We start from the raw sequence: 10893 nt of genomic DNA, 5'->3' as shown, positions 1-10893 counted from the left end.
CTATTCTCCTAATTGCTTTCTTTTTCTTCACAACATTGATTATTATCATCTGACATAACACAAAATTTAATTACTTACTAGTATTTCTCCCCTTGAGAATATAAGTTTAATAAGGTCAAAGGCTTTGTTCACTATTGATGTCTCCATGCATAGAATAGCACCTAGCGCTCAATAAATATTTGTTGAGTAAATTAATGAATACAGTGGTCCTGTGCTGTGTGCCAAGTGTTAAGTTAAGCAGTTTGCATACATCATCTCAGGAAATCCTGCCTTGTAAATGTAGACACTGTTAGGATCCCTATTACACAGGGGAAAACCCTGAAACTCCCAGAAGTGAAGTGATATTCCCAAAGCCAAAGAGGGATTAGTTAATGGAGGTGCCATGTTGTGTTGGACTTCATAGAAGAGCACATTCTCTGAATAGGAGCACAGCCTGAACTAAAGGTTGTGGTAGGCTTTGGGAGGGGGAAGGGGTGAGGGAGCATGTGGGTGAGAAGGAATCCTGCAATACAAATTGGTTTTGTCATCAGGAGGTGATCTGGCTTCTTGAAGCAAAATCTTGAGTTCACTGGCATCTACTGGCAAGTCCATGTCGTTTTCAACAATTGGAGCTTTACAAAGGAAGTCTCCTCAAGTGTGAAAGAAAGTTGGGAGCTTCAGCTGCCCTGGACTTGAGACTGCAGGAATTTGACTCCTTGGAGTACTGGCAGAAAGAGACACCCAAGCAAGACTAGTGAACTGAAAGGGAAATTAAAAAGCCCACTACCCACATGGGTCTTCTCCTTCTTTCCTTCCTTTTTTCATAACCTCCTCTCTTCATCTTTCTTTAATTTGTGCATATTTGTAAAACATCCAATTTATTGTGTGCCTAATGTGTGCCGGACTGTTGTAGACACGGAGGATAGAGCAGTGAACAAGAGACAAACATCCCTGCTCTGCCTTCCTAAGGTTACTTTCCAGTAGATGGCAGGCCGGATTAATTGGATGTTTTACAAATGCATCTCTGTGAAATGAATCTCTGTCCTTAGAAACAAAGCTCTCCTCCTGGTGGAGGGGGCGATGAGGAGAAGGGTATCATGGGCCAGTGCCATGTGGAGTACCCATGCCAGGGAATGTGGGCAGAGGGGATACCAAGGATGCAGACTGGGTGCGGGAAGATCAGCGTAAAGAAACCGCGGGGTAAGGACCAAAGAGCAGGATTTGGCCCTGATTCTACACGTCTCCATCTCACTTTGGAGGGAGCTGCTCAGAAACCTCTGGAGGAGCTCCCTTCTGCCTCCAAAAGCGCAAAATTAGTGCTATGGGACCAGATGGAGAAAAGCAAAAAAGATGAGATAGAAAGGCCCAGGAGCTCTGGGAGAGGGAGTGTAGAGTGAACAAGTCGCTGTGAAAGTGAAATGGCCGTTCATTTGAATGCAAATGCTATGTAAAAGCCTAAAGCCCCTTGACGTCAGCCCAGCCATTGGGGGCCCATCTATACCGGGCTACCAGTCACCTGGAAACCGTCAGGGTAGGAAACGCCGATGGAGTTGTCTGAGGGGCGCGGAGGAGCTTGCAGCACAGCTACGGCCTAACTTACTGGTTCCCTACTGCTTCTCAAAGTCGGGTTGGGGCCTTACAGGGACTTCAGGATGGCTTAGGGAGCTCCTTTCTCATACCCAAGCCACTATGTACAGAAGCTGCCTTTTGGAAAAAGAAACGGGCATGTACTCGGGCACTCTCAGGAGCCCTGCAGGAGGTGGCACAGCCGGGGCTGGCGCCACTGGGGATGGTGGGAGTCCGATGCCAGCCTCCAACTTCGCAGCGGCTCCGTCTTATGCGCACTATATGGGGTATCCCCATATGCCCGGTATGGATCCTCACGGGCCATCGTTGGGGGCCTGGGGGTCACCCTATAGTCCCCCTCGGGAAGACTGGAGCGTGTACCCCGGGCCGTCCAGTACAATGGGCACGGTGCCCATGAACGACATGACCTCGAGCCCTGCTGCTTTCGGCTCGCCGGAATACAGCAACCTGGAACCCGCAGCGGGTGGAAACTGCGGTAGCAGCCTGCCTACACCAGCCGGCGGATCACTGTTCCCCATCGACTCCTGCACCGCCGACGCCAGTTCTAACAGAAGCCGCCACAGCCCCTATGCGTGGATGCGCAAGACCGTGCAGGTGACTGGTGAGTAATCGATTCCAATGCTCTCAAACTTTTCCTTCCTTTGCTTCTCATCTACTTCTCTTGGCCTTCTGGCCCTCCTACTCCTCAGGCTTCTCCCCGGACAGCTTAGCTAAGGAGACCATTGAGTGTCTTGCTGCCCAGGGCCCCAGCCCATTAGAGACCTCCTTCGCTTGTGCCTCTGATCAAAAGCAGAGCATGGTGCTTGGAACTAAGCCGACCGTAGGGGACTTTTTCACCATTTTCTGATCAGTCAAGGGAGCAACCGGGCGGACAATGGGCATGTTGATCCACAAGGGTCAAGATCCAACACTGCAGTTGCCCAGATGGGAAAACAGATGCACGGGGAAGATCAGTGGGTGAATGAGGAGAGGACAGCCACGTGTCCCTGTGCTCAATCACTGCTGCTTGCCCGTTCCATTTCAAACCCTTCCCCATCTGGGCAGGTTGGCTTCCCCCTCAAAGCTGGTGGTTCTCAACTTAGGTTCATGTTGCTTGGTTGGCAACAGACCTTCCAGTTTAGCCACGAAGGTCCCAGTGGCAAAGCAACCTGGTCACCCTGGACTCTCAAGGAAGCTCCAGCTTCTTTCGCCCAAGCTGACAGAGGCAAGCTGGATTCAAACCCAATGCCTTCTTACAACTTCCCTTCCGCCAATGGAAGCATAGAGGCTGTGAGAAAGCTACAGTACACCACTGGGACATAATAAGCTACTCAACCCTAACATCCCCTGTGCGTGCACGAATATCAGCCCCACATCAATAAGATTAAAGTGATTAAAGCCCTCCTAACAGTCAGGTAGACGTATCGAGGTGCAGGGGCTGGATGCAGGCTTGTCACCACACATAGGAAAGCCCAGAGATCCCAGCCTAATGCCTACCCACGCTCCTGCCAGCAAGCCGGTGGGCGGCTACTGGGAGCCAGGGGCGGGGGAAGTGGGTACTCTGCTTTAATCTTGGACAGGGGGTGGAGGAGGGAGGCGGGGAGATGTTTGTTTTCTGCTATAGTTGTTCTTTTATCACATTCTTATTATTCCAACCTATCGCTCCCTGTCATTAGAGAAAATTAGTAAAATTCAGCTCTATCACTTTCATCCCTCTGGGGAAGAAATGACATTTCAATAGCATTTGTCCACAATGATTATGCTTCTGCTCACGGTTCTGCCCTTTTTCTCTCCCTAAAAAAAGCAAAAGCAGGAGGGTGGGATGGGACCAACTTTCACCGTTAAGAGGACTCAGCCCAGAGGAGATAGTTCCAATTGATTAGGACATTACTGGGGTAGCAATCCCAAATTAAGAGTTGAGCTTAAATACTTAGCTTTAAAGTGTTTGGAAGTAATTCTGCATATTGCTTTTTGAAATAAGAGTGAGTTGGCTGGCTAAAGAGAATAGAAAATGAGGTTAGGGTGTTGTATTCCCAGGGCTGTTATTATATCTAATCTTAGGGTTGTAATTAACATCCATTCACTAAGCCCTAACCATCAGCAAAAGACACAAAAGCCAGAAAAGTAGCTGCTCCCAGTTCAGGATTATGTTTTGAAATACTTTAGAAGAGGAAAGTCACTAGTATGTTGTTTGGAAGAGAGAACAATGGGAAGAAAAGGACAAGATAAAATAAATTATCTTGAGTCATGAATTTTCTGTTTATGAGAGAAAATATGATGGGTTTCTCTGCTTAAAAGTCTTTCATTTGCATTTGTCAGATTCTCTCTTTTGGGTAAGTTTAGAAAGGGACTCTAAATTGCTCTGTGGTGTCTTCATCAGTGGGTGACTGAGGAGACTAAATTGCTCTGTGGTGGCTAACTCTTGAAACCTGGGTGTACCATGTCACCTTCACAAGATTTTCTCTCCAACTTCTATGAGAAATTCTAAATTGAATGATTTTGGTACCCCATTGACTTCTGGCAGCCTATCCTATAGATGGGGCTTTATTAAATTCAATCTCCATTTCATTTTAATGTCTTATAAAAGTACCCCTTTATTATATTCTTGTAGCCTAAGGTGTATATTTAGCAACAATTTAAGAATGTGATGAAAAGTATGGACCCTCTCCCCAGAAAAATGCACAAAGGCGCAAATGAGCATGCACACACACACATGTCATTTTTTGAATAATTTTGGGAGATTCATGGATCCACTGAAGCCCTTCCACGGATCTCAGGTTATGAACCCCACAAAAAATTAAGTTGATCACTTCTTTGTATCACTCCAAACAAAAAGACACCCATTTGTATGCTTAGTACATAGGGAGTGTTAAACAAATATTTGTTAAATGAATGAATAAGTCAGATCCTCCTAAATTTTCTACTTCACTCTGTAGTATCGTAGGACAACATTTGACTTACAGCTGAGAAGAAAATAGATGAACTACAAAATTGAAGTAACCCCTCCCTGATTATGGTAATCAAATGAAAACTCTTTCCATCACTGATGAATGTTTTTAAAATAGCCTCAAGTTAAAGAAACAAAAATACACATATTAGGGGACAATTGGAAAACATTTCATAGTGATTATTGTCATATTTGATTTTCAAATGAGAGAAAGGGGACTGACATACAGAATAAATGAATGTCCACTAAGTGATTTGATTTAAAAATGAAATATTTTTATTTCTACTTTTTTCCCTAAGTATTCTGTTCCAATACACTTCTGGTTTTAAAAATTATATGGAAAGGAAGCTGATAGAAAGATTCTGGGAAAAGTTCAGTATTTTCGTATTTTAAATACTGTCAGTGCATTACAGCTAGGAATTTTTTCATTTTTTGCTTTTTTTTTACCCAGAGTTGTAACCTTGGATGAGTATTGGCAAGGTGGTAACCTAAGTAGGGCTGGAGAGGGGCTTTCTTTTTAGGTGTGGGAAAGAAGAGGAGAGAAGGAAGTGACTTTGAATAATTATGATTAACCCACTGGACAAAATACAAAACACTGAGGAAGTTATACATAAAAGATTTTATTCAGTTAGGACCCTTCAGAAAATGAGTTACTTAATAATTCCTGAAGCTTATCATTATCTTTTTTTGTTTTGATCATTTAATTGGACAATTTTTATGAATGAATTTGGATGCAATTTTTAACTAAAAGCAGCAAAAGATTACCATCAGATGGAAAGTCATCATGATGGTGTCAATTACACCCTACTCCCTAAAGAAAGAGATTGGTTTTCATCCTCTTTACCCTCATTGTCATCATCATCATAACCCCTAGGTTTGGAGAGTGCTTTTCTGCCTAACAGTGTTTTCACAGCCAGTCTCTCAAATGAGCACATTTAGGGTGATGATGAGTCATCATATATAGTGACATGTGTTTGCAAACTCTGTAGGGATACTGTCTTCTAGGTAGTGGGAACTACAGAGGTTTGTCCAAGGCTTTAGGCAGGCGGAGGCAGTGAAATCCCCACCACAGGGCTATGAAGCAGCCCTGTAATACAACTTACGGTTTGTTACTTTCCTAAATTAACCCACAATAGCACCAGAGAAGGGGTTCCCTCACCCTCAGAAATGTAGTTTCTGGGAGAAGAGAATAGCTTGAACAATAAAAGCTAGTGCTCTTAGTGCTTTGTTGATGTTTTAGTATGGAAATATGGCATTATACTCTACTAGAAAAATGTCCAAAATCCATTCAATCAGATTTCATCATTTAAGGGAAGAGGCAATGAAAGGGGTGGAAAGAAGACAGTTTGGGAGCAGGGACACAAGAGGAGCACCAGGAAACAGGAATTCATTTCTTTTTGTTAAATGTGCAGTCAATATTTCCCCCTGATCTATGTCTTCTTGAGGTTTGAGGTCTTATCTGTTAGATTGGGGCAACAGACTCTTTTTAACACTTTGCATGGCTTTGATATGCAGCTTGGCTCTTCCTCATTCCTCCTTTCTTCAGGGGTTATATTGCCGGAAAGGGTGAGGATTTTCATGGCAAATAAAGAGGCCTGGTCTTGACTTTATTGTCCTCAGAAGAAACTGCAAGAGGGGAATTTATGACCAATGGGGGTGGGGAAGAACTGCAACCTTCCAGAGTTCTTGAAGTCTGGTTATATTTACCGATTATCAAAGAGCGGAAAACAGACACACACAAGTTGAATTTTAACTTCTGCCTCAAGTTAGAATTTAAACACTTAGTCACTTTGGGATTAGGAAGGGTTTTAGGGAACATCTCTTCAAAGATATATTTTGATTCTAAGATTTGAGGTTCTGGAAATAAATTAAACCTCAATGTTTTCACTGTGACCTCAAATATACATTCTGCCTTTGTAACATACCAAGTGCCAGACCTTTGGTTTCCTAAATTCAGAAAACCAACTCAAGTTTGTTTTCTGTATCTGTGAGTCTGTTTTCGTTTTACATATACATTCATTTGTACTATATTTTAGAGTCCACATGTAAGTGATATCATACAGTATTTGTCTTTCTCTGTCTGACTTATTTCACTAAGCATAATATTCCCTTGGTCTTTCCACGTTGCTGCAAATGAAACTAACACAATATTGTAAATCAACTATACTTCAATTTTAAAAATTGACAACAAAAAAACCCACAAAAAACAAACAAACAAAAAAGAAAACCAGCTTAAAATTTGAGCCTCTGAGACAGATTGACTGGGATTCATTGTTTTCCATTTTTAAGAGGGAAAGTTTTGTTTAGTTCTTTAGTCCATGAGTTAATCCTAAAACATATCTCTCATCTAGAATTTGTTTCTACATTCATGTCCCTTTTTTTTTCTTTCCTGGAGATGAAAGAGTGTCTGACATTTGTTTAGGGCTTGTAAATTCCAAACCAATTTGCTGGTGTTCCTGAATGTAAAGAGGGTTCAGGATGGGATCTGATGCTATGTAGCTCCTTTGTTAAGCTTGTGCTGCATCTTAACACCTCAATGGAGTTTAGGGAAACACTTTAAAGAAACCTTTGTCTTACAGATCGCTCCCCAAAACTTCACATCAAAAACAACCAGGGAAGATCAGAAGGAGTTTGCCAAAAGCCATAGAGAAAAGGATGAAGATCCTGGAGGGGGTTAGAAAAATGGAAAAGAAAGAGAAACTTCCTAATCACCTTTGGAAAATTTGAAAGGAGGAATAAAACTCTATTTGAAGGAGGGCATGAGAAATTAGTTAAACGTTGTAACACAAAGCAAATGTTTGTATATCCTTTCAAAGAATACTAGAATACCCATTTTATTCTGCTAAAGTCAACACCCCCTATTTCCCCCATTCATTATCCACTTGGGAATAAAAATTTGTTTAAGACTCTCCCCAGAAAACTAAACTATTTTTTCTAATAAGTAATAGGGGCTATCCTAGAACAGAATCTAAGTGACAATAGATGTTTTCTTTTTAAATTACTATCCAAATGAAATTCTAGAATGTATATGTAATTAGAATGTCAGGATCACAAAGCAGCTTGCCTCACTTGGGCCATTCTTATGCTGCCCAGCATGTTTAAATCAGGAATAACATTTGGCACACCAGACTGGGAGCCAAGGGTATGTGTTTGGGTCCCCACTCCTCAGCTCACTAGCACAAAGCAACTTACTTACCTACACTGAGCCTCAGGTTCCTTATCTGCAAAATGGGGATAAGACACATTTTGCGTAATTTGAAAGGGTAAGTGAGAGGTTCAATAGGAAACAATATAAATAAACTGCATAAAATATCAATATAAAAGGAAGTGCATGTATAATGAATGTTGCTACTACTGACAATGGCAATGCTGTTCCCATATGTTAGTGTGAAGGGAATGAAAATCATGGCTTAACTGTTTGCTTTAAAATGCTTTGGTGTAACAGTATATATATACATATATATATATATATATATATATATATATATATATATATATATATATATATATATATGTAAAATAGCCACAGATGACAAAGTAATTAATGGAGAAATGGACTTATGACATATGTGGTTAAAAAAATGTACTTGTTTTGTATTTGAAAGTAATAGCTAAGGGTAGGAACAATGACTATGATTCCTCTAACCAAAACAATCTCCAAAGATGCAAAATATGATTAAATGCACTGCTTTCTCCCCTAACAGGGAAAACCAGGACAAAAGAAAAGTATCGTGTGGTTTACACAGATCATCAAAGGTTGGAGCTGGAGAAGGAATTCCACTGCAACAGATACATCACCATTCGGAGAAAATCAGAGCTGGCAGTCAACTTGGGCCTTTCTGAGAGACAGGTACACCAGAAGTACATCTAACACGTTTCATATAAGCATTTCAATAAGCTAAGGTTTTAGGGAAGTCTGTAACTAATAGTGGAAGCGAAACAGAAGACCAAGCCATTCTCAAAGCTCTCCTAAAGCCCACATTCATCCTACTGGACCACCTAGTTTAGTACCGTTGGTTGATGGGTTTATTAATAATTGAATGTGGTGGGCACTGTGTAGGTGTGAAAGCAAGGGTGGGGATGTAGGGGGATGAGAAGGATTAAAACTCCCATACAATTGATCAGTCAGGGCAAAACCTTGATATGGTTCCCCAAGTAGTCATAATCAATATGTGAAGTGGAAATCTGTCAATCATGGCAATTATCTGGTTCATATCAGTCAAACTGTAACAGTAAATGAACACCAATGCTGCTACCTGAAGCAAGTTTTTCTATTACTCAGGGTAGGAATTTAATTTTCTGTGGTCTATGTAATCCTATGATTCCTGCCTCAAATTTAGCTTACTATGGGTACTCAGTAAAGATTAAATCATGGCAAGGATCAGTGGTTTCCACTCACCCAGATTTTGACATTACATAACTACCTGATTTGTTTTTTACTTAGGTCTAGGAGTAAACCTGGAAATCATAAGATTCTAGAACTGTAAAGTCCATTAATGTATTGTTGTATCCCAAGAAGCCTGCATTTCAACCATTTATGAAGGCACGCTGGTATCACAGCAAGAGATATAGTATTTCATCACCCTTGTTCACCCAGTTCTGTTTTAACAACCTAACTTCTTTTAATGATAGATCATAATCACCTTTGCTATTTAAATCCCTCCCTTTTTATCACCATGGCTCAGCATCTGCCATTCTATCATTATTTATTTCTACCTGCACAACAGAGATGGTGGGTGAGGTATAATATAAAGAGCACTGCATTCAGAGTCTGAGGCCTTGGACTTGATTTCAGTTTCATCTCATGCAAGATACTTTCCCTCTCTGAGTCTCAGCCTTTTTTAAACCTGTTGTTAAATGGGCATACTTCACAAGGTCATTGTGAGGCTCAATTAAGCGATGCATGTGAAAGGACTTTGTAAATACTAGAGTCCCTGAACAATATCAGCAATGACTGAAAAGTGCATTCAGTATGTTGCCCCATTAAATCCAAAGCATTTTGTGTTTCAGGTGAAAATCTGGTTTCAGAATCGCAGAGCCAAGGAGAGAAAGATGATCAAAAAGAAAATATCCCAGTTTGAGAACAGTAGAGGCTCAGTGCAAAGTGACTCTGGCTCCATCAGCCCTGGGGAACTACCTAACACTTTTTTCACCACCCCATCTGCTGTCCGTGGATTTCAGCCTATTGAGATACCTCAGGTCATAGTCTCTGAATGAAAGAAAGGCAAATAGAAATGGAAAGTGCCTTTCCTTTAGCATTGTCTTTTTGGTCTCTAAGATATCAGCAGGGGAGTTGCAACATTATGTAATTCCTTGTAAGGCAGTATTCAGAACAAGTGGATGTGCCATGGGTTGAAGATAATTCAAGGGTCACTTACTGTTAGGAACTATCCCCAGAAAACTGTTGTGTGCTATGCTATGTCAGTCACTCAGGGAGCTTGGTGATAAGCTGTATAATTAAAAGCTAAAATTGTGAGCCCTTGAACTCTATTCACAACTTCAGAAATTTGCTTGTGAACAGGCTGTAAAAAACAGTTCTGCCAGGATGCATGTTTGTATATGTATACTTATGTTTGTCATTTGATGCTTGGGTGTGTCTTTTGATGCTATCTTTTGGGAGTGGGGAAAAGGTTAAGCAGAAATTTATCTAACTCTAGCTAAACTCTCACATGTTTAATTCAAAAGCTAACAGCGTTTTCATAACAAGACAAATGTTTTTAAAAACATCAGGAGGTGATTCTGAATCCATAGTCACTTGTTAATAAAAATAATAAATTTTTTAAAAGTTTTCATCCCTTGGTGACACTCGTCTGGCATCAATTATCTCAGAACTTCCAAACTGCAGTGTCAGTTTCAAATCTTGCCAAAACAATGAAATCAGACTAGAATAATACAGGCCAGCTTGGTTGAATCATTAGAAAGGGCAGATTTCTAACACACAGAATAAACCCTTCCCCTATTCTGTCTCTCCACTCCATTTACTGTTAGAGTGTGAAACAGAAGTCAGATTGAACATGAGCACAAGGACAGTGTATGTTCTATAGCTTCTCTCATTGCCATCATCTTCAATCTGTTCAATTTTACCTACATTATATCATGTCAGTGCAGTGCGGCCCAAGAAACTGCAGTTTACAGGTTACAAACACACAACTTAGGCTGCAGTGAATGGAGTTGCCTGGAGTTTGTGGTGTTGGTCCAGTTCACTGTTTGCATATCAAAGTGGCCAGAGGATGAACTCTGAATCATTTAAAATTAACATGGTTTAAAAGAAATTTTGATTAAAGTAGGCAAAGGATCAGAGCACAACTTTCCTTTCCTTTTCAAAACACACCTTTGACGTTCTTAAGAAAATAGAATCTTGAGCATAACTACCTGTTCTTGGGTTGGGGGTAAGAAATTTA

At 41.0% G+C, this 10893-nt stretch overlaps 1 protein-coding gene across 1 annotated transcript; it reads left to right on the top strand.

The window, feature by feature from the left end:
* Positions 1-1668: 1668 nt before the first annotated feature.
* CDX4 (caudal type homeobox 4) lies at positions 1669-9709 on the top strand. The gene is made up of 3 exons (XM_060002579.1): positions 1669-2167; positions 8197-8342; positions 9503-9709. The coding sequence occupies exons 1-3, from the start codon at positions 1669-1671 to the stop codon at positions 9707-9709; spliced, it is 852 nt and encodes a 283-aa protein (XP_059858562.1).
* Positions 9710-10893: the final 1184 nt, after the last annotated feature.

The sequence above is a fragment of the Delphinus delphis genome, chromosome X (assembly GCF_949987515.2).
Source record: "Delphinus delphis chromosome X, mDelDel1.2, whole genome shotgun sequence".
NCBI lineage: Eukaryota > Metazoa > Chordata > Mammalia > Artiodactyla > Delphinidae > Delphinus > Delphinus delphis.
This window is presented reverse-complemented; position numbering and strand designations above follow the sequence as displayed.